This window comes from Daphnia pulex, chromosome 10, assembly GCF_021134715.1.
Source record: "Daphnia pulex isolate KAP4 chromosome 10, ASM2113471v1".
NCBI lineage: Eukaryota > Metazoa > Arthropoda > Branchiopoda > Diplostraca > Daphniidae > Daphnia > Daphnia pulex.
In genome coordinates, this window is record NC_060026.1 from 593,676 (window position 1) to 616,242 (window position 22,567).

The 22,567-nt window shown below is 39.0% G+C and overlaps 3 protein-coding genes and 6 long non-coding RNA genes across 16 annotated transcripts; 6 read left to right on the forward strand and 3 right to left on the reverse strand.

The window, feature by feature from the left end:
* Positions 1-8: 8 nt before the first annotated feature.
* Positions 9-6,574, forward strand: LOC124204541. 3 transcript variants are annotated; one of them, XR_006878969.1, is made up of 11 exons: positions 9-458; positions 565-680; positions 759-1,545; positions 1,629-1,710; positions 1,784-1,852; positions 1,920-2,121; positions 4,364-4,707; positions 5,217-5,403; positions 5,535-5,676; positions 5,952-6,159; positions 6,218-6,574. It is a non-coding gene; the product is annotated as an uncharacterized LOC124204541 (long non-coding RNA). The 3 variants fall into 3 exon arrangements; XR_006878970.1 differs by lacking the exon at positions 1,784-1,852 and having other exon boundaries at positions 5,217-5,505; positions 5,657-5,676; XR_006878971.1 differs by lacking the exon at positions 1,784-1,852 and having other exon boundaries at positions 5,217-5,505; positions 5,657-5,676; positions 5,955-6,159.
* Positions 6,575-6,578: 4 nt separating this feature from the next.
* On the reverse strand, positions 6,579-7,802 carry LOC124204542. Of its 2 annotated transcripts, XR_006878973.1 has the most exons (4): positions 7,472-7,802; positions 7,302-7,387; positions 7,064-7,245; positions 6,579-6,846 (listed from the first exon to the last, which is right to left on the reverse strand). It is a non-coding gene; the product is annotated as an uncharacterized LOC124204542 (long non-coding RNA). The 2 variants fall into 2 exon arrangements; XR_006878972.1 differs by lacking the exon at positions 7,472-7,802 and having other exon boundaries at positions 7,302-7,452.
* Positions 7,803-8,419: 617 nt separating this feature from the next.
* On the forward strand, positions 8,420-9,485 carry LOC124204543. The gene is made up of 4 exons (XR_006878974.1): positions 8,420-8,625; positions 8,691-8,824; positions 9,045-9,203; positions 9,278-9,485. It is a non-coding gene; the product is annotated as an uncharacterized LOC124204543 (long non-coding RNA).
* Positions 9,486-9,875: 390 nt separating this feature from the next.
* Positions 9,876-11,578, reverse strand: LOC124204546. Of its 2 annotated transcripts, none has more exons than XR_006878978.1 (5): positions 11,455-11,578; positions 10,992-11,395; positions 10,789-10,926; positions 10,461-10,548; positions 9,876-10,373 (listed from the first exon to the last, which is right to left on the reverse strand). It is a non-coding gene; the product is annotated as an uncharacterized LOC124204546 (long non-coding RNA). The 2 variants fall into 2 exon arrangements; XR_006878979.1 differs by having other exon boundaries at positions 10,992-11,371; positions 11,455-11,559.
* LOC124204545 lies at positions 11,281-13,848 on the forward strand. 3 transcript variants are annotated; one of them, XR_006878975.1, is made up of 6 exons: positions 11,285-11,415; positions 11,675-11,734; positions 11,798-12,040; positions 12,106-12,243; positions 13,176-13,263; positions 13,351-13,848. It is a non-coding gene; the product is annotated as an uncharacterized LOC124204545 (long non-coding RNA). The 3 variants fall into 3 exon arrangements; XR_006878976.1 differs by lacking the exon at positions 11,285-11,415 and adding an exon at positions 11,480-11,585; XR_006878977.1 differs by lacking the exon at positions 11,675-11,734 and having other exon boundaries at positions 11,281-11,415.
* A 654-nt stretch (positions 13,849-14,502) lies between these two features.
* LOC124204557 lies at positions 14,503-15,689 on the reverse strand. Of its 2 annotated transcripts, XR_006878988.1 has the most exons (6): positions 15,639-15,689; positions 15,458-15,577; positions 15,199-15,387; positions 14,988-15,124; positions 14,732-14,928; positions 14,503-14,660 (listed from the first exon to the last, which is right to left on the reverse strand). It is a non-coding gene; the product is annotated as an uncharacterized LOC124204557 (long non-coding RNA). The 2 variants fall into 2 exon arrangements; XR_006878987.1 differs by having other exon boundaries at positions 14,988-15,387.
* A 1,152-nt stretch (positions 15,690-16,841) lies between these two features.
* Positions 16,842-18,101, forward strand: LOC124204551. The gene is made up of 3 exons (XM_046601621.1): positions 16,842-17,053; positions 17,126-17,399; positions 17,462-18,101. The coding sequence occupies exons 1-3, from the start codon at positions 16,937-16,939 to the stop codon at positions 17,956-17,958; spliced, it is 888 nt and encodes a 295-aa protein (XP_046457577.1). The 5' UTR covers positions 16,842-16,936; the 3' UTR covers positions 17,959-18,101.
* Positions 18,102-18,543: 442 nt separating this feature from the next.
* Positions 18,544-19,694, forward strand: LOC124204548. Its single transcript, XM_046601618.1, has 3 exons — positions 18,544-18,710; positions 18,792-19,074; positions 19,138-19,694. The coding sequence occupies exons 1-3, from the start codon at positions 18,546-18,548 to the stop codon at positions 19,632-19,634; spliced, it is 945 nt and encodes a 314-aa protein (XP_046457574.1). The 5' UTR covers positions 18,544-18,545; the 3' UTR covers positions 19,635-19,694.
* A 536-nt stretch (positions 19,695-20,230) lies between these two features.
* On the forward strand, positions 20,231-21,743 carry LOC124204956. Its single transcript, XM_046602213.1, has 3 exons — positions 20,231-21,227; positions 21,473-21,588; positions 21,659-21,743. Exons 1-3 carry the CDS (start codon positions 21,105-21,107, stop codon positions 21,741-21,743), a joined length of 324 nt encoding a protein of 107 aa, XP_046458169.1. The 5' UTR covers positions 20,231-21,104.
* The last annotated feature ends 824 nt before the right edge of the window (positions 21,744-22,567 follow it).

Below are 22,567 nucleotides of genomic sequence, written 5' to 3' on the forward strand. Positions count from 1 at the left end.
CGATAGCGACCCAAGTGGAAAAATCCCATCGGGTGACGCTCAATTTAAACATGAAACATTTTTGTGGCAATGAAACTAACAATAACATGAAGTAAGAGAGAGTCTTGTCGTAACTCTATTTTCATTGTTTGTTGTGAGTAGTGACGCATCAAACCGCCACCTCATCCGTCTGCGGTCGGGAGTACGCTTCCGCTGAAGCAAGCAATCCGCGCATCCGGCTAAGACAATATAGGCCGATCTTCCGATCAATCCAACTGAGACCTATATGTATGTGATACGCCAAGTGCGCCTCCTTTTTTAGTCCCCTCAATCACCGAAAATATTTTCAGCGCCATTATAATCTTCTCTTTATTATACCCAAATTTACCTTACAGTGTGTGATGGCCAACGGAATAATAATTTGTCTTCTTGGCTTTTCCGTACTGAAATGACGTTGCAACTTGCAAGTCAAAGATGAGGTGAGCAGCAATTCCAATCTATTTCAATTATTATAGCTTTTTCTATATAGCTTTTAGTTTGAATTTCAATTTGTGATATTGATTTTTCCCCTTTGATTTCTTTCAGGTAAGAAACGGTAAAGTTTTGAGCACGCCCTTGTGGATATCAACCAGCAAAGGAGTTTTGCCGTGGTGTTATGGACCGACTCGTCAAAGACATTGCCACCCCTAGTACCGCTAAAGGTAAGAATTTATCCATTCCGGAATTCCGAATTTGATCCAGCTGATTGTTCATGTTTTAAATTTGTTCATTTCAAACAGTTTTCGGGGAATATCGATCTAATAGTACGACGGTGAGCAATCCTTGCCTCAACAGCCCATGCACTCCCTTGTGTGTCCTTATTCCGGGCGGATATCCTTTCACCTGCCCCGACAGCACGATCCTGATTCAATCTGGTGAAGAACTGTCGTGGAACGTGACTGAGGAACGACCTCAACCGTCTCCTTTTGCGCTGCCCTTGCCAGAATCTTGGGGTCTGCACCGGCGACGGCCAAGTCCATTGCCAGTGCCCCAACGATTATTACGAAGGCGCCCATTGCGAGACCCACTTGTTGCGCCGTAGTTAACAACAATCACGAGTTGTACCAGTCGATTATGAAATCGCTTGGTACAACAGCAAACTATTGAGGGTTTAACTTTGGTCGTTTTCATCAAATGTTTTGCAACTGATTTATTTTCTTACGTGTTTTTAAATTTTGTTTTTCTAAATAAACGAGTATAATCCTTTTCTATGTTTTATTTGATTTGATTTTTTTATTTTCGATTTTTTTAAATTGTTTCAACTATATCGATATCTTACCCATAGCTGATTGCAAAATGGCGTCGTCTGCTCAGTTTTGAAACGTGGCTGGCGATAGCTGCACGAAAAATGTGTCTCATTATAGATTCTCTTAAAATAGTTATTATTTGATACGTGCTCCATGTTGTTTATAGCAGGCAAATAAAATCAAGGATGCATATAGAATGATTGTGGAATCTTTGTGGAAACCCTTTTCTAAATTCTGAGAAATGCTAGTTCCCGACTAAAATAGGCCTAGCATTAATCACGTAAGTCCTGTTATTGCAGCCCTGTTGATGCATGGTTGTTTGTTTGCATTATGTAATAACCTTTTCCTTTGTGCAAATTTGAGGCCAGAGCCAGCCATCACAACAATGAGATGCAAGAATTTAATGTGCTGGTGTTAACCTGGCGGCAGGAATCTCATTGTTCGGGTAATAATTTTCATTACTCTTATTCCTGGAACCTGGTACATTTCAGAATGATGCATGACTTGCGCCAATGCAGTGAATATAACATGGAAATATTCAAGCTTCAATTCACCTTTTGTTTACCAGTTACCACTGTACCACTCTCGTAAATTTTCTTACTTGATTGTAAATGTATATTTGTATTTGTAACCATTTCTTGATTTTTAATTTAGGTTAACAGCATCCTCTTGTATTGGAGAAACTACCAATGTTGCTTGAGTTGCTGATATCTTCTCCCATTTTCATAAAATGTTCTCGTGTGCCCCTGTAGTGGGTGTACACAACACATGAGGACCCCCTTTTTCCTCTATCCCGCCTGGTGTCTGGTCAATTTTTCAGCAGATGGATGCCTGGCTGTATATCCCAAGTCTAAAGGTACAAATTTATCTCTCTTCCTTTTTTGACTATTTTTGGCGGCGTTGATTATGAAACTTTAGGCTTATATACATAGCGCAGAGTACGACTATTCCTGAGCTAGTCGGTCAACTGGGACTGTTTCCTCTTGACATTCTTGTTAAGGCTACTCACTGAGTTTTTTTTTTACATCACTCGTTTGTAGAACGCCAGTAAAACAGGACCGTTTTTTTTTACTCACTATGAAATCCGAAAATATTTTAATTAAATCGACCAAGAGGAGCCACCACGGCACCTCCTCGAAGGCTCACCGTTTACTTTTCCATCGAAGACCTTATTTTACATGGTAGTAGCAAACATTGTCAACACACGTTAGATTCAGGACGTTGTCCTCTTTTGTTGCAGTAAACTGTCAAGGTAACCAATCCAGAGAGACGGGTAACATCTTTATGATACCAACAGTCCGTCATATCCGCGTAGACTTTGGGTTTCTGTTGAGGATCGTTACATGTCTCGCAAAGTTCACACCACCAGCCTAATCACCACTTTGAAATCTTTTTTTTTTTTTAAGTAGAAATATTTCAAATAGAGACCTTCGTTCACGTCCAGCTGCAGTATTGCAGGCTTTTAGCGATTTGAAATCTCCCGCGTCAATTTAAGAAGAGGGCGGGGCGTAGGGCGAGTAATCGGTACCTCCGTAGACGATGGGCACAATGTCGGCGGCCATGGCAGTAGAATTTTCCATGCAAATATGAAATGTTCCCATGGTAGAATTTCCCCTAAATTATTTCAAAGATCTTCCATAAATAATTATATAATTAGAATTTTAAAAAATACAATAGAATTACTGTGAAGTATAATCGGGATAAAGGGCATTCTCGGCCGCCACGTAGAACTTGTAGAGTTGTAGCTAAAAGAGTAATCAAAACAAAGCTCACGTCGAAAAAATAAAAAGTAATCAAATAGAGGTTCAGGGCAACTTGTCTCTCATTGACTGTCGTTCCGCCGTCTTTTTATTCTTCACTAGCATATGGTAAAACTGTGAAAGGGGAAAATTAAATTAAATGATTTCTATTGATATGTACGCAAACCCGAAAACGCTTCTTGATATCCAAATTTCCCCCTAAACCTTTTCGCTCTACTACATGTTTTAAACGCGATCCTCGTTGCTTGTTCCAAGAAAATCGCCGACGAAGTTGCATCATAATCAATAAATCAATTAAATCATGGCCATTTTTTTCACGACGTGTGTTAAAATTTTACTAGGATCGATTTACACCAGATTCAATGTCTGGTGATCATCCACTGAAATTAAAACCATTTTCTTTGTCAATAACATCTAGGGGAGAGTGGGTGAATGGGATAAGGTGTCGATTAGGTAGAGGAGAGGTGCACCTTGAGACCAGGGGTTCAAACCCCCTGGAGAGCATTGTTGGTTGCTCGTACATCCGCTCTGGCGCCACTGTGGCGTCACATGCAGGATTATCTAACCCCGTGCTGGAGAGGGAACTCTGGTGAGTAGCTGAGGGACCGTCGGTCGATATTGGACTCGGTCCAATATTCCTCAGCGCAGAGGACGATGGAAATGTAGAATGAGAGGTGAATTAGAGGCAATTGGTGATGCGGTCTGATCTGAGCCAAGGGCCTTTACTTACCAGCATTTCCTTCATTAGTTCCGCTTGATTGGGTAGTTGAGTGTCGTGTTGAATGGGTGTCGTTAATGGGGCCACCCGTCGCATCTAGTTTAAATGGATAGACGATGACCATTTCACATGGGAAGCCACCATCCGGTCGGGGTGCGGGTGACTTACCCAAATGTTGTCTTCGTGAGCACCGAAAGAAGAGAAGAAGAAGAGGATCCAGCACCGGATTGGTATCACGAAGATAACCTCTTGAATGACATGTGCTTATGGGAGAATATTCATGCTAGATTCAGATCCGCGAGATATCCGGTAGTCATGCATCGGGGGGTGCATGATGGTGTATCCGGGGCCAGATATTCGATATTCGGTAACAACACTCACAGCGATGCTCAACTATTGTGCTAGTCAAGTTACCACCAGATCGTTTCTCTCCTTGCTATTTATGTTAAAAATTTACTTTTTCTTTCTAATAGGTTTTTCTCGGCGATGCAAATGCAGATACGTATATGATGGCAGGTCATCGTGAGAATAGATAATATCGTGCGATGTTATTGTGATGCGATAATATCTCTTCACTCGAAACCTTCGTATTAATTTAATATATTATTGATATATTGCAGGGAGCAACGACATTTTTGGTGACTGCCAGTCTGCCGAAAATCGTCAATCTGATGCCATTGCGGGTGAAGATGAAGAAGGCGCAACAGCCGAAAATTTGCCCGATCCTGTTATGTAAACGCCAGTTCAAAAGCTGCGACTGAAATCTCGCGTGACCAACAGTTTTTACCCGTCGAGCCACCTATCCGTCAATTATTTGATTGACCGCCCAACATCCACTGCCCATCCACATCACCTCACCACTTCCGCCACTGGACGCCAAGCGGGAAAAGGAATTTAAACTATAAGCTGATGACATTCATATCATGGATTTTTCGCGAGTGACAGCTGGGAGTGAGCCAGCAAGGTAACTCCATTTTCGTTATATTTATTGGATATGTCCCAGGCTTTATCCGCTCTATCTATATATTTATAACCGTCACCTTTTAAATAAGAAACTAATTATATGTTTTCCTTTAACATTTTTAAATGAAAATAATTGCGGGAAAAAATTTGAGAATCAAGTCGAGTGCAAGTGTGGCGTTGGATTCAAAGCGGCTAAATGCAGAAATGTTTCCACTTTCTAGAACCTCCGTTGATATTTCAGAACGAATTCAATTGGGCCGGTTGTTTCTGCTTATGTCGAAAGAAGTGAAATGAGTCCACTCAGATTAGAATAGTCCTTTTTATAGGAGGTAATGGGCGATTGCCAAGTTGGATTCCTTCACTGCAAAATTCACGTATTCGTTGCTTTCGCCAATTTAGCGGAAAGGATCGCCGCCTTTTTCGACGAAGAATGTTCATTTCCTTTGTGGCTGTTGGCCCTGTTGGGAGATGTAAAAGAATTCTTCATTTTTGCTACTTCCATTTTTATAGATTTTTGGCATAACTCGACCGAATGATCAGAATTGGCAAAGAAACTGGCCTTCTTTCCCTTTTCGTTGGAACGATTGACGAAGCTGAAGGATCTATCACTAGGTGGCTAAAAAGATGTAAGTGTTTTCTTTTTAGATTTCGCCATATTTTTGAGGCTTGAGTGGGCTTGTGAGACAGAGTGGAAAAGGTATCGTTAAATTCATTAGGGTTAGGCTGTACTGATAAAGGTGTACTTTTGGACTTACTTTTCGTTATAATAAAGTAATTCCAGCTTCGATTCTGTATAAAGGTTACTGAATGTGAATTTTTGTGTGTTAGTTATTAGCCTATAATGTCTACGTGGCAATTCCATCTGATCATGTGGCCTGAAACTGCTGTTCACTTTCCAAAAATTGTCTTCTCTTGCTGCATGTACCGGCTGTACGTTTCGTCACGTGCAGGAATACTTAAAAACTTAAAAGTAATTATATTGATCAACTTTTTAACCATAAGGTTACTTATGATGTTAGTTGATGAGATGACAAGCACTTTTCTAATGTTAGGACCATTGTTAGGATTTTCAGTTAAGTCTGTTGGAAAAACGAAAAACTTAAGCCTGATAACTGAGGATTTCTTAGTTACATTTTACATTATAAAAGTAATTCTGAGGGAATGCTTAGTGTAACTTATCATTTGTCATTATATTGTCTCACGGGACTGTTATCTGATAGTGAATTATTCTTATCTTTTTCCAAGTAGGACCAACAGCCTGGTGAAGTCTGAGCTTCATTGTTGCAGTCTGATGTGCACATTGATTTGTTGCTGCCAGCTGTTGATTGGTGTGGCGAGCCGTTGCATGCAGACCGCTGGTGTGTTGAGCTGCTGCAAATCATGTAAGAATGTCAATGTTGAATATATCCAACGTCAACTCGGCTACTTATCTCCCTATCTATCTTGGGCTTAGGTTTGGTTGGTTAGTTCTTAAAAAATGTTCCGTACCCTAACCGATCTGGACCTTATAGAGACTAACCGAGATGATTTGCTGCGATTGAAAAAAGTATGATGTAAATGTAGGCAAGTACATAATCTGGGCCTCCTTCCCTTAACTAACCAACATCCGTCGGAGAATTGAACCTTGGTCAAATGAAGAAAGGGAAATAGAAATATGAAAATAATGATAGAAAAAAATGATTTGAGTGTAGAAAACATAATTAAGTTGCATTTATATTATATTATTACCAAATATGTAAATGCAATAACTCCAGAATATCTAACTAATTGTTCAAACAATGTAACCAACATCTTTATGATTGTTGTTTGTTACCATAAATTTAAGTCTATAACATACATAAAAAATCAAATATACAGAACGAACACAAGTTCCTTTATTTTTTAATGGTTTCTTACTTTTTCAACCGCGATAAAAACAAAACTTGATAAGTTGTTTGGCGCTGAAAGATGTTTTTAATATAGCAATTTTCAATTGATTCACTCCTAGATCCTAGTATACTGCACGGATGAGAACCATGACGGACAACATGGTTTAAAAACAACATATTGAAATGTAACCAAGGACAGCAGCAGCAGCTTAAGGCACACGTTTCACCATCTCCTCATTGGGCAGCAGCGTAATATCAAATGGCCATGAAACCTAAAGGAAAAAGACAGATTAAGCTTCAGACAGGACTATAAATTATCTTTAAACATTTAGAAGTCTTTGTGAAAAAAAAATTATCCTTGAGTCAGATCAACTACTTCTGCACCAAGTTTCCTTACAAGATAATTTCCTTTTTGGTGTCAAAGTGTTGTATTTAAAAATTGCACATAAATAGTTAATCAATGACAAGTTAAAAATTGTTGATACTAACCTCTGCAAATCTAAACAAGGAGTTCAAAACAAATGAAGATGGAGCAGACTTCATTCTGCCTTATTACCAATTTAATTAGTGACCAGTCCCTAGAGTGAGGATCAAATGAACCAGGAACATGCTGTTGCTGTGAGTCTAATTTCATCTTCACCGTAATTTGTGATTGAAACATTTGTTGCTGCCTATGAGTACAAGCCACGATGAATAGAAAAACATTCTGAATAACTGGCAGGTTTACCTAACCAACTGGGTGTTTTTCTTCAGCTATCCACTGTCCAAGTTCTGTTGCCCGGGTGCTGAAACGTCTGGAGTCTGCTGGAATCACTAGCAGATGCCATAGACAAGGAACATAAACGAATACCAAGCTGCCTTGTCCTCATTGTAGAAGCCTTGTAGGGCTTGTAATACCTTGGGGAATTTCGTCTGTTGTGATGATGCGGTGAGGCTTTTTGGTGAAGACGAGATACAAATTTGGAGGGGAGAATATTACGTGAGTATCACAGTTATTTGTCTTTGTTTGTTAGTTAGTTCTTCAATTGAAAGTCAACGAGCCAGAAGGGAAATTGTTTTTTTCCTGTTACTGTTAAAGGTCTCTTCCTTCTGACGCTAGACGGCCTAGCCTTTGATCATTTCCGTCAAACGCATCAGTTTAGTTACGTTTACTTTGCACATCTCTGGAGAAATTTCTCGCTGCTACTACAAGGAACTTTTGGGTGATAGTAGTCAGTTTCTGTTACAGCAACAAAGCTCACTGGTTAGATTTTTAATTATGTGTTTTTTTTTCTACTTCCGGTTTTCTCATTTCAGTCAGTAGTTCAGTAAATATTCATTCGACGAACAAAATAACCACATATTCGTGATTCTCGTCGAATTTGTGGTAAAGTTCATGTTTTTGTTTGTACGTACGCGTACTTCCGGTTTTGAGAATTATCCTGAACTATAGTTCAGGAAAATTCTCGATTTTGGCCAAAAAATGGATTTTGTTTAAAATACATCTAATCGACCCCAAATTTCACGGAGATCACGAATATTTGGTTTATTTCGACGGTAGCTCAATGGATAAGGCGCTATCGCCTACTTCCGGCACACTTCCGGAAAATTTGCATAAAACTAGTTAGTGAGCTTTGTTCTCTGTATAGTTCTTAAGATAGAATGCTAGGTTTTAGCAAACAAAAATGCGCTTTTTAAGTTTTGTGAACATCTTTAGACCAGTCCTTCAAATATTGAGTTTTGAGACGTGTCAAATAGATGGCGTGTTGATTGTGTCAGTTATGGGCTTATGGCGGTTTGCTGTCAATTTTAAGTTAAGCTATCTTTTCTTCGAAAATTAACAATGAATTCATAGGTAAACTCGAGTGATTTCGTGTGTAACTTGTCGGTGATCTGTTCTCTTCCGTGTATATGTTGGATAACCTTAATGTTTCTCATCAATTTACAGTATGAAACGTGTTAGAGTAGTGCAGCATACTGTCTACTATTTTGTTCAACATTATTGTTAATCATCTACTGAATCATTTCATTTACTGAAATCATTTACTGAATGTGCCATTGAAATGTTACAGGTAACAACCAACACTAGCTTTATTACAGTATTGCTGAAACATGTGTTCTTCTCATCTTTTATTAGGATTCATCATAATTGTCCGCTGTTTGTATTTGACTTGCTAGATCACCAACCCCAGCATGAACCAATCTCTCATTCCATTTTCTAGTGAACCTTGGATTTGGTTTGATGGTTGATTTGGATCAATGGTTTCATGTGTAAGTTCACTTGTCATGTTGTCACTGAATTTTCTATGTAGCAGTCTAATATGTATTTAAAGTATCTGCACTTGATCTGCAGCCCAACTATCTAATGTTTTAGAGACGATTTTGAGTGTATACTACTAACTGTTTAATTATTCTTTTAGATCATAGATGTCAAGCAAGTTGATGAAACAAATTATAAACACAATGACTTATTTTGTTTTTTAATTTACAGGTTTCTAAATTGGCATTTGACAGACTTATTGAGAAGTCATGTCCTTTCAAGAAAAAGGACAAGGACTATACAGTCAACAAGATTCCTTGTTTGCTAACCCGTTGGCTGCTACTCTTGAATCTCCCTCTTAACTTCCTACACAGGCCCTCTTGATTTGAGGTATTGCTTTTTTTTTTGTTACAATCTTGTTTGAATATTACTGTCATCCAAATAAATGTTCATTCTGCTTACAGGGTAATTCCATCTAGGACTTCATCTATTGGTGAAAACCGACAAGATATGGAGAGAATGCTGGCGTAATTCAAGACCGTTAAATTGTGTAGTCAGCTAAATAACAAGTGCATATCTGGGCTCCCTTCTTTTCTGTGGCCCCGTTTCCCTAACTAACCACTAACCAACGCCCGCCGGTGGTCACTCACCCGCTGTGAAACCAGGAGGAGGGGAGGGCTCTGGTCGAACGGGGACTTGGAAGGCGCATGATCCGATGAAAACTTTTGGAGGGTCATAAGTCTAACCTGGAAGCCTAGTATGACTACATCTCCCCAGTAAAACTTGCCTCGTACTTCTCTCTTCTTCTCGGTCCAGATAAATATCTCTGGGGGCCGTAGACATATCCAATAACAGCATGTGCGAGTTAAACAAAGCAACCCACTACCCAATGAAAGAAAAAGCCATGGTTTATTACTTGCTATCTAAACCATTGCTTTTTGTCTCATTGCCGCAGCGGTGGTGGCGGGTTGCGTTTAACTCGTACAGAAGAAATACGTCTTGAACCGGACGCTCTGTTTATTGAATTTTTTCGACATTTCAAAAATAAAATAAAAAAATTGGTTTCAAAACTTCAAATCATATGTTTATTTTTATTTATTACAGATATTACATTGTTTACATAGGTTTGCATTGGTCTATGGGGTTTAGGGTATAAATTTAGAGGATGGTAGGTGTATGTTAGTGGGGTTTGAAGAATTGGAAGGTATAAGTTTGTGGGGTTTGGAGATTAGTTGGTAGGGATATGCTGTGGGGTTATGGATTAATAACTGATTTTTTATCCAAAACTTGAAAGATACCCATTTTCCTTTCCCAACCCCGCAAACATGTTTATTATTTGAATGACATAAACATCCCATTTGTTTTTGTTCCGTCTTAACTTATAAACGGTAAACTGCATAGTAACGATGACAATTTAACAAAATAATGATGCAACTTCGGTAACACGACACCAGCACCAAGGAACGGCCAATTGAACTTGATGTAGAAAGATCTTTCACCAGTATAGGCTGCAGCAACGTGCCACATCGGAAAGCAACTGCGCGAACATAAACGCTAAACCTATAACCAAAATGAAATGAATTAATGTTCAGCATCAATAGAATTTCTGACAATGAAAAGACGAATAAATGTCACTGTGTTATTTACAAGAATTAAAGCCCTCAGCTGGCTGCGTCAAATCCATGTGAAAGTTGGGCAGCAACAAAGAAGCTCAAACTCCACCAGGGTGTTAATCCTATTAAAAAAAAAACTCGATTACTAGTATCAACCATGATTTCTCAAATGACAGAACAAAAATGATCAAAGTTAAGTTAAACTACAGAATCCTTCAGAATAAATGTTGCAAAGGAATGTACAGTTGGCAAGCTTTGCCAAGGTTCAATTTCCACAACTGAAATGGGTTGAAGAGATAGGCACTAACTAAATCTCTAGTCTCACACGGTCTCACAGTTAGAAAGTTGAACATTATATTTACCCGAATTGTTCTGAAGTGTTTCTGACAAACGTGGAGCTGGTACAGGAAAAAAAGAGACGACATTTTGGCAAAATGTTCAGCTGCTCAGGCCACACGATCTTGCCATGTAGAAATTATAGGCTGTTACCAGATAAATACCTAAATTCACACAACAATAATTAACACAGTCACAACTCACATCCAAGAATCCAAAGAGAAATTACAATTTTTACGAATAAAAATTTCAAGAAAGAAAAGTACGGCGTATTAAGTATCCAATCCAACGATACGTTTTCAACATGTGTTTCCAATCAGTGTTATAAAATGGCGGAATTTCGTTTTGAGTAACGAAGACACTCGCGCCATCTAGCAGACATAATTTTAGCCACCTAGTGATATCCAACATATTCCTTAGCATTCAGACGTCTGGACGGAACGTAAAGGAGTGCTGGAACTCTGTGGCTGGAATGTTTTGAATTGTGATGATGCAAAGTAGCAGTTCTTCTGGGACGATGTAGGACAAAGTGACAACAGAAGACATCTTCAAGGATTTCATTTTGTCTTGAAGAGTACTGAGAATGCTGACTGCCAAATCTTGATTACCCTGTGTGATGCACAGATGACAGATCTATTTCAATAACATGTGTGGTTAGTTGTAGTCCGTGGTTATATTGACTTAAACCATACCTGTTGTGATCTCCTGAAATGATTAATTGTTGATGTTTCTTCTTACATTGTTTTCTGGCTGTTTGCCAGGACTAGAAAGCTGTAACTGGTGAACTGACTGGTTCACTGGAATTTCAGATACTCATGTCAAAGTGTGTTGTAGTATCATTTTGCAGCTTCTTGTCGTAAAATTATTCATGAACTACATTTCACCTTAATCTATGCAAATCTTGCTTTACAGAAAGAAACACATCAAAACTTCTTCATCCCAAACTCCCATTGACCAAACATTAACCGCAAGGTTTTGTTTACGAGTTTACGTTTACTTTACAACTTATTATTTGCTAAATTTATTTTAAAATAGTTATTGGAAAAAATGTTCCTGCCGTTCCGTCCAGACTCCAGACGTCTGAATGCTAAGGAATATGTTGGATATCACTAGGTGGCTAAAATTATGTCTGCTAGATGGCGCGAGTGTCTTCGTTACACAAAACGAAATTCCGCCATTTTATAACACTGATTGGAAACACATGTTGAAAACGTATCGTTGGATTGGATACTTAATACGCCGTACTTTTCTTTCTTGAAATTTTTATTCGTAAAAATGGTAATTTCTCTTTGGATTCTTGGATGTGAGTTGTGACTGTGTTAATTATTGTTGTGTGAATTTAGGTATTTATCTGGTAACAGCCTATAATTTCTACATGGCAAGATCGTGTGGCCTGAGCAGCTGAACATTTTGCCAAAATGTCGTCTCTTTTTTTCCTGTACCAGCTCCACGTTTGTCAGAAACACTTCAGAACAATTCGGGTAAATATAATGTTCAACTTTCTAACTGTGAGACCGTGTGAGACTAGAGATTTAGTTAGTGCCTATCTCTTCAACCCATTTCAGTTGTGGAAATTGAACCTTGGCAAAGCTTGCCAACTGTACATTCCTTTGCAACATTTATTCTGAAGGATTCTGTAGTTTAACCACAGACTAAGAGGGTAAAGACCACGAACGGCTATAAACCCCTTGAAGCGATGCTCGTCCTATGCCGTATGGTGGCGCGTCGAGCACACAAATCTAGAGCCATTATTTTTCCTCTTTCCCTACTGATTTGAGTCTTCACACACCGTAAGTTTATAATTAAACCATTAACATTTCAATAGTGGTGTTTTGTGTAAATATAGCTTAGATATCCCCCATGTTGTGGGAATTTTTTTTAAATGTCTATGTGATGTCTAGATACAATCTATAAATTCCTTTATTAAACCCCCTTTTTGCCCATTTTCAGGCCCAGGAAACAGCGTTTCACGATTTTCAGGCCCATTTCAGAAAATCTTTAAACGCTGTTTCCTGGGCCTGAAAATGGGCAAAAAGGGGGTTTAATAAAGGAATTTATGGATTGTATCTAGACATCACATAGAAATTTAAAAAAATTCCCACAACATGGGGGATATCTAAGCTATATTTACACAAAACATCACTATTGAAATGTTAATGGTTTAATTATAAACTTACGGTGTGTGAAGACTCAAATCAGTAGGGAAAGAGGAAAAATAATGGCTCTAGATTTGTGTGCTCGACGCGCCACCATACGGCATAGGACGAGCATCGCTTCAAGCATTCCTCTTAGCCCTATCCCTGATCGTAGTCTTTACCCTCTTAGTCTGTGGTTTAACTTAACTTTGATCATTTTTGTTCTGTCATTTGAGAAATCATGGTTGATACTAGTAATCGAGTTTTTTTTTTAATAGGATTAACACCCTGGTGGAGTTTGAGCTTCTTTGTTGCTGCCCAACTTTCACATGGATTTGACGCAGCCAGCTGAGGGCTTTAATTCTTGTAAATAACACAGTGACATTTATTCGTCTTTTCATTGTCAGAAATTCTATTGATGCTGAACATTAATTCATTTCATTTTGGTTATAGGTTTAGCGTTTATGTTCGCGCAGTTGCTTTCCGATGTGGCACGTTGCTGCAGCCTATACTGGTGAAAGATCTTTCTACATCAAGTTCAATTGGCCGTTCCTTGGTGCTGGTGTCGTGTTACCGAAGTTGCATCATTATTTTGTTAAATTGTCATCGTTACTATGCAGTTTACCGTTTATAAGTTAAGACGGAACAAAAACAAATGGGATGTTTATGTCATTCAAATAATAAACATGTTTGCGGGGTTGGGAAAGGAAAATGGGTATCTTTCAAGTTTTGGATAAAAAATCAGTTATTAATCCATAACCCCACAGCATATCCCTACCAACTAATCTCCAAACCCCACAAACTTATACCTTCCAATTCTTCAAACCCCACTAACATACACCTACCATCCTCTAAATTTATACCCTAAACCCCATAGACCAATGCAAACCTATGTAAACAATGTAATATCTGTAATAAATAAAAATAAACATATGATTTGAAGTTTTGAAACCAATTTTTTTATTTTATTTTTGAAATGTCGAAAAAATTCAATAAACAGAGCGTCCGGTTCAAGACGTATTTCTTCTGTACGAGTTAAACGCAACCCGCCACCACCGCTGCGGCAATGAGACAAAAAGCAATGGTTTAGATAGCAAGTAATAAACCATGGCTTTTTCTTTCATTGGGTAGTGGGTTGCTTTGTTTAACTCGCACATGCTGTTATTGGATATGTCTACGGCCCCCAGAGATATTTATCTGGACCGAGAAGAAGAGAGAAGTACGAGGCAAGTTTTACTGGGGAGATGTAGTCATACTAGGCTTCCAGGTTAGACTTATGACCCTCCAAAAGTTTTCATCGGATCATGCGCCTTCCAAGTCCCCGTTCGACCAGAGCCCTCCCCTCCTCCTGGTTTCACAGCGGGTGAGTGACCACCGGCGGGCGTTGGTTAGTGGTTAGTTAGGGAAACGGGGCCACAGAAAAGAAGGGAGCCCAGATATGCACTTGTAATTTAGCTAACTATACAATTTATCAGTCTTGGATTACAGCATTCTCTCGTCGGTTTTCAGTTTCACCAATGGAGTCCATGATCAGTAGCGAAGGATTCCCTGTAAGCAGAATGAACATTTATTTGAATGACAATCATTTTCAATAATATTGTAGGCTGTAGCGACAAAAAGCAATACCTCGGGACTGTGTAAGGAGCTAAATAGGGAGATTCAAGGGTAGCAGCCATTGGGTTAGCAAACAAGGGAGTAAGGGACCTCGTTGACTTTCTTGAAAGAACATTACTTTTCATATTTAGGAACCTGAAGGTTAGAACCTGTAAATGAAAAAAAAATTTTTTTTTAAATAAGTAAAAGAATAATTAAACGGTTTTAAGTATATACTCACGCAACATTTTTCTCGCCAAAATCATCATCTCGTCCAAGGAAACACCATCACACATCGCGAACAGCCAAAAATCTAAAGGGTAAAACTCCGTGCTGTGTTGAGAGCAGGGTAGTAGAAGTCGGTTGGGCAGTCGAATGTTGCTGGCCGTCTAAATGATGTTCATGTTGGCCGCATCTTCTTGGTCATTACCTAAATGGCTAAATCAAGAAACAAAATGTAAACAAAATTTAAACTCCTCACATAACAATGAAGTTACCCAGGTAACACCAATCAGCTTTCCTAAGCAATCCAGAAGATGGAATGAGTCAAGTTCGATGACAGAACGAATGATCCGCGTTGAACGTGTGGTCATTGCCTTATTTTGGAGGGATATTTGGTCTTAATAGGCAACATCTAAATAAGAAACCAAACAATCATTAAAATTGCTATTAGTATTACAACTTCTCTAAATTCAATGTAAACACAACTATGAAAGCATGATCACAATATTTAAACTCTTTTTTTGCTGTTGACAAATAGGGAGATTCAAGGGTAGCAAGGACTGCAAGGTAGCATAGTAGCCAGCGGGTCAGCAAACAAGGAATCTTGTTGACTGTAAGTCCTTTTTCATGAAAGGATGTAACTTCTCATAAAGTCAGTCATGCCAATTTAGAAACCTGTAAATAAAACAAGAATTCATATTAGACTGCAATTAATAAAGTTCAGTAACATGACAAGTGAACTTACACATGAAACCACCAATCAGTTATCAAAGATTCTCTAGAAGATGGAATAATAGAGATTGGTCCATGCTGGAGTCGGTTATCTAGCAAGTTCAATACAAACAGCAGACAATTATGATGAATCCTATTAAAACATGAGAAGAATATATGTTTTAGCATGAAATAAAGCTAGTGTTGGCTTTTACCTGTATCATTTCGATGACACATTCAGTAGAATACAATGAGTTTGAACAAAATAGTTGACGGTAGGCTGCACGACTTTCACGTTTCCTCTGACTGTAAGTTGATGAGAAACATTAAGGTTATCCAACATATACACGGAATAGAACACATCACCGACAAGTTACAGACGAAATCACTCGAGTTTACCTATGAATTCATTGGTAATTTTCGAAGCTAGCTTAACGTTGACTCTTGACTCAGATGAAATGATACACCTAGGTTACAAGCGGGTTTTGTTTTTGTTTGAGTCGTCTGAGTTTTCTTCTCACGTTCTAACGAAAAAGCGAAGAAAATTTCGCGTTTGTCGTTTTACTGTTTAGGGTAAGAAAAGGAAATTTCGCATGTAGTTCTATATTTTACCACTAGATGGCGTGCGAAACTTTTTTACCCTTTCGGCGTGCCATAGGATACGAAAATATAACTTTAAAAAAATCGTTGGAGTTCTATGGTCGGACATGAAAATAATAAAACAAATTATTGGAGTTCTACTGTCGGGTATTTTTATTTTTTAATAATATTTAAAAAGGTAGTTTCAACTATCAATGGAGTTCTACTGTCGTTGGAGTTCTACTGTCTAAATTATTTTCATGTCCGACAATAGAACTCCATTGAATTTTAAATAGTGTGTAAAAGTCCGTCAATAAAACTCCAACGATTTTAAAATTACATTCCTCTCGGTCAATCATCTGTCTTATTTGCTTGTCTTGCCGAATGAATCGGATGTATCTCAGATCAGATATTTATCGTAAATTAAATTTAGGGAAAAGTTTATTGGCTGTATAAATTCTAAGGAATATCAAACCCACACACATGTCAAATTAATGAAATTATATTTGAAGAACGCAACTGCATCAACAAGAGAAAGAAAAACAGATTCGCTGCAGTTTGTTTCATTCCATAATGTTTAGGAACTAATTTGCATGTGTCAATAACATATGGGCCGGGACCTCGGTTAGTCATCCTTTTTTTTTCCTTTTTCAAATAACACGGATGCAAATGTTTGAACACATTATTTGAGCAATTTTCTAATTCAAATAGTTCGGATGCATGCCGTTCTCATGCACACACACGGTAAAACGGCGATGAAAAAACAAGAGCTCCCTATTTACTTTCGTCGTTCACCTGTGAAAAGTAACACAGATATTCAAAAAAAAAGGTGGTAATCGATAACGAGAGAGCCAGACGCATTAGATCCGAATAAAATGCGGCTCATCACTCAAGAGGAAACACACGAAGTCGAACATTCGAAATAAAATCCACTATGGCTGCTCACTTCTCGCTAATCTTTTTAAGTTTGTCGGCTTTGGTGTGCTGTTCCACTGGCGCCTTCGCTGGCCTTTCGTTAGAAGAGCAACTGCGGCAGCTGAACGACAATTACGTAAGTTTTGACAAAATAACAATTAACGAAATAAATACAATAAAATGGTGAAATTCTTGCGTAACTCTTCAGATGGAAATGAAAGAACTTTTGGCCACAAAGGACAGGCGATTGGAGGCATTGGAAGCTGACGCCATCGAGCAGAAATCTGTTATAGCTGCCTTGCAACAGAGCGTGAGCGGCACGCAAGTCGCCGCTGCAAACAGACAGGGAACCTCGACAGTCCCACGATCCTGCGCCGATCTCAAGTGCAAGGGAGAGACTATCAGCGGACTGTATTCCATCATGGGAGCCAAATCTGTCGAGATGGTCTACTGCGACTTTTCTAAAGCAACTAACGATGCGGGTAAGCCTGTCTGCTCATTCAGAAATTGCCTTTTTAATCTGTCAAACTGATTGCACCAACAGGATTCCAAAAGTGGCTGGGATACGTTGACGTCAAATCGGTTCCAACTTATTTCTACGTCCAGAAAAACAATTCCTTTACTACTCAATACGTTCCAATTCCGTTCGAAGTCGAAAGGGTCAACATCGGAGGAGCCATGAACTTGACATCGGGGATATTCACGGCCCCAAGGCCGGGAACTTACTTTTTCGCTTTCACCGGAGACGTCCGTTTCTTGGGTCCGTCCACCAACATTTTGGCTCTCATCGTGGAACTTCAACTGAACGGCCAACGAGTTGGATCCAGTCGGGTTACAGAGAGCAACACTGCCGGCAATGTCCACAGCGAGTTGACCATGCAGTCAACCCTGAATTTGATAGCTGGTGATAAAATTTCTCTCCAGATTACCTTCATGACCGCTGGAGGAGTTTCTTTTCTTTATGACAATCCAAATGCTGACCAGCGCTTCAATCATTTTACTGGTTGGCTGTTGGAAGAAAATCTGGCTGGCTTACTGTAAATGGTAAATCAGCCAACTGGAAAACATTTTGATTGATTTGTCCGAGTATAAGAATGAAATATCTCCTATTCAACCCACGTAGTTTACACTGTTTTCCTTTCTAGTCCATAACAATAAATGGATGCAATTTTGGTGAAAGTAAATTTCTTTTTTTATTGTTGCTTTTTTTTTTAACGAACATACGTTATCAAGAAAAAAATTAATGAATCAATTTCACCCATTGCTCAACCATCTGACCACCTGGCACTAACATTTTTAATCGAACTATCATGAATGATGTGCGGATTTTAGCCCAGGAAAACGAGACGTAGGGTTAATTAGACGCCACGCTAAAACACGGATCATTTGGGACTGTACACGAGTTATATGGAAAAAGGCAAATACAGTTTACAACTTACACACAGTTTAACAGCTGTGTAGACTACTAAGTGGTAAATAAACGAATAATTAAGGATCTTGTTGACTTTGTCTTTCACGGTCTCACCAACTGCGCAAATAGCCAACGCGGCATATTCAATTGAATCCGACCAGTCGATATGTACTAGCATAGCTTGACGAATTCTATCCCTATAAAAATCCAAATGTCCATGCTGAGTAGGCACACAGCCTCGATCGTTCGAGAAAGAGAACATAAAAACATGGCTCGTCTGTCCATCGTAACGCTTTTAGTAGCGATAACAAGTTGGGCAGTGATGTACGTCAACGCTGACTTAACTGTCGAAAAACAACTGGAACTACTAAACAGAAATTTAGTAAGAGAAACTATTAAAAACATTTCTTTTTCCCGTCTTTTTCACTGCAGACTAACATTTTGGTATTAATTAAAACATTAGGTCCAAATGCATGAAATGTTTGAAGCCAAAGTAAATCGACTGGAAGCTCTCGAGAATAAAGTTAGGCAACAAGAGTCACTCATAAGCGCATTGCAGAGAGAGAGGACATTCAGAGCAGCTGCCGGAGGCAATGTAACTCTTAGACAAGCAATATCTAAAATCCCACGATCCTGTGCAGATCTGAAAAACCTGGGGCACGTCTCTAGCGGATTGTTTTCCGTCATGGGAGCCAAATCTGTCGAGATGGTTTTCTGCGACTTTTGTAAACAGTCAACTGACGCGGGTAAGGAATCTATCAAATAAAATATAGTCACAATCAATTAAAACAAGCTACCAAATCAAAAAGGTTTCCAGACGTGGATCGGAATCGAAGAAGTCAAATCAGCACCCACATATTTTATGGTTCAGTTGGTTCGAAATTTCAGAGAGCAAAATGTTCCGATTCCGTTCGACGTTGAGCCAGTCAACATCGGAAGAGCCATGAATTTGCAGACAGGAAAATTCACCGCACCGCGACCGGGAACCTATTTCTTCTCTTTCACCGGATGGGTTTATTTCCCACCAGTTCCGCTGAAAGACGACTTCAACGTGTTCCTTTACTTGAACGGCAACAGCATCGCCAGAGGTCACGTGAACGAGATGACCAACAACAAGCAAGTTTTCGGGGAACTTATGGAAACGTTCACCATGCAAGCGACGCTCAGTCTCAAAGCGGGAGACCAAATTTGGTTAATGGTTGCCTATTCGTCAGCCGGCCTAGTTCTGTGTGGTAGCAATGTCACTCATTTCACCGGTTTTATGCTACAAGAGGACATTTCGCAATCCGTCAAATTGTCGATTTGAGTCGATATGATGTAATGCAAGTTGCAATACAATTAAAAAGGGTTCAAAGAGAAAAACAAATGGAATCAATTGTTAAATTATACGATGTAGCATTTAATTTAACGTATTGATTGAAAGAATAAGAGAAACCCACACATCAGCCAAATGCTTTGGACGAGCAACTGGATAAGAGAAAGAGGGTAGGTAGACAAGATCCTTACAGAAAAGACAAAAATTAAATAAAAGCCAAAAGATTCTAAACACCAACTAGAATGAGAAGCTGTCACTCGAACGTGTCAGCACAAAGTGTATAATAATAAGCTTCCGCATAAAACGTGACTCGTGAAAATTAATAATCGAAAGTGCTGATATGGAACGCAGCCAACGATTTTTTTCAATTCTGCGGACACGTGACTTATTGTTTGTTTTCATCAATCGATCGTCCCAAATGCGACCGGTCAACAAATGTACCTAGTCAGAAAACAGGGGATGCTCTACGTTCCATTTGCCAGTACGGTCTACTGTCACGTATCAAACGGTAATTTCTCTAAGTTGAGGCCGAAATCATCGATAAACTGAATAATTTATTTTTTTTAAATGAATAATTGCAGGTTTCCAAACATTTATTGGATACGTTGACGTCAAATCAGCGCCCGTCTTACTTTTTCGTTTACCGCTACTGGGACTGGAACTAAATTCACAGGCCAATCACGTTCAACGCCGAAATTCTCAACATCGGCAGGGCCATGAATAGTCAAACGGGCAAATTCGTAGCTCCTCGAGCAGGAAAATACTTTTTCTCCGCATCGGGAGTCGTGCGCTTTCCGGCTTCGTCCGACAAATCCATTTTCACGCTGGATCTCTTTTGGAACAACAGGCAATTTGCGACCGGCGTAGCAGACGAGAGTAATAATAGCGCTGGCGGTCAGTCGGAAACCTTTTCGATGAACGACTAATAAAGTAACGTCGCTCGAAGCCAAGGTGGAACAACGGACGCTTGTCAAAGAGCGGGAAAATCAAACGTATTCCGAAGATGACGGTGAAAAAAGTGGCAATAATGGTGACGAAACATCACAGCAACAGAGAAATTGCTTTCAGTTAAAAATAGCCGACCCTTCGCTTTTTTTCTGGAATGCACTGGATCGAAAACGAATTGAAAGTTTCAATTCGTTTTCTATTTGAAACGAACTGAAAATTGAACTGAGCTATCCATATGCTGGGCGGACTATTTTACCTGTACGATTTGGGCACAAGAAAACAGCTTGAAACATATATGCTTTGTTTTAATACGGTCGTTGAACTAATTCACAACACCACACAGTGAGGCACAACATCTGCGGAAATATTGACGCGACGGGGTCATAAAACTCGCCGTAATACAGTAATCGATAGAAAAGAAAGGGACTTAAAAAAGACACTGCAGTAATCCATGAAAAAAAAAAAGTCTTTCGTAGATATCCCATCGATTAACTCTTCAATTAGCGATAAACTATGTCTCACTTTACAACCGCAACCAAAGTGATGATAGGTTTGCTGCTCTTCAGTCTTTGGTCGACTACTACCGCCAAAGCTCGCCTGATTTCAAAAGAACTGCAACTACCAAGGGAAAACCTCGTATGTTATACATAAAAAATTTTTCATTTTCAATACTAAATCACGAATGAAAACCTACGATGTATTTGAATGTTGCTGTAATTTTTAAAATGTCTTTAAGCGCTTGGATGCATTAGAATAAGAGAAGTATTCAAAATCATCGATTTCATGACCTTCTTTTTACTCGATAACTCTTGCAAAACGTTTTCCCGTTTAAAGTATCAAGACAAAGATGTGCATTCCAAATAAAAACAAAATAAATGTAGGCACTTTTGAAAAATCAACTCATTGCTGAAGCACTAGAAGGATGTGAAATCAAATTTCAAATGTATCGGTTTGGTGACCTTGTTGGACCTGCTAGCGGACCCTGCCTCGAGTGTCGGTGAGAATAAATTTTCTTTTTTAAACAGCATTTTTGAACTGAATAAATCTTGTACTATACGGTTGCACAGATGCGGTGCTGGCGGCGTAATGGTGTGTGACCCACGTGAGTGCCAACCCGAGCCACGGTCAAAAACGATAAATGTTGACTTGTGAAAGAAGTTGTGTTTGCGTAACGCCGAGAAAATATTTTAAAAGATAGGCAATAAATGTGCAAAGGAAGGAATGATCGCGGGAATGATAACTTTCTCTAAATTTTTTATCGTGAAGAAAGTTAGAAGAAAAGAGCGCAACATTTTAGTATTACATTATTCAGATTAATTCTACCGTTGGTTACTAAGAGTGCGTTGTAGGGTTTTCCCTTTTGTGGGCCTCATTACAAGTAATTATCAGCAGATTGTGCAGCAGGCATAGATCAACAATTTCTATATTGAACAAGTATAAGGCAGCGGTGGTAGTTGTCGAACAGCTATGGCAACTCACACATGTTACATTTAGTGTTTACGATTAAAAACGCACTACTCGTATAAACATTTGAAGTACATTACATTTGTAATGATCCGCACACCACCGATTTTCACATCTTTTATTGATTTCAATGTAGCTTGCAGATAAAGAAAAGGTTATGTTTCAACTGTGTTCAATAAGAGATCCAATCTTCCCTTCGACAGATCAAAGCGAAAAACTAAAAACTTTGATCCGCCAAGGAGTTGACGTGAACGTGAAAAACAGTAACGGAGACAACGCACTCCATTTATTGTGTCGAAATAATTCAAGCGAAAGATTAATCGAGGTAATCAAATTATTAATCCAACTCGGAATTAATGTGAATAGCAAAGACAACTACGGAAACAACGCACTTCATATATTGTGTCAATCCAATTCCAGCGAAAGGTTAATAGGCACAATTAAATTATTAATCCAAGGCCGAATAGATGTCAATTCGAAAAACGGTGACGGAAGAAACGCACTCTATTTAC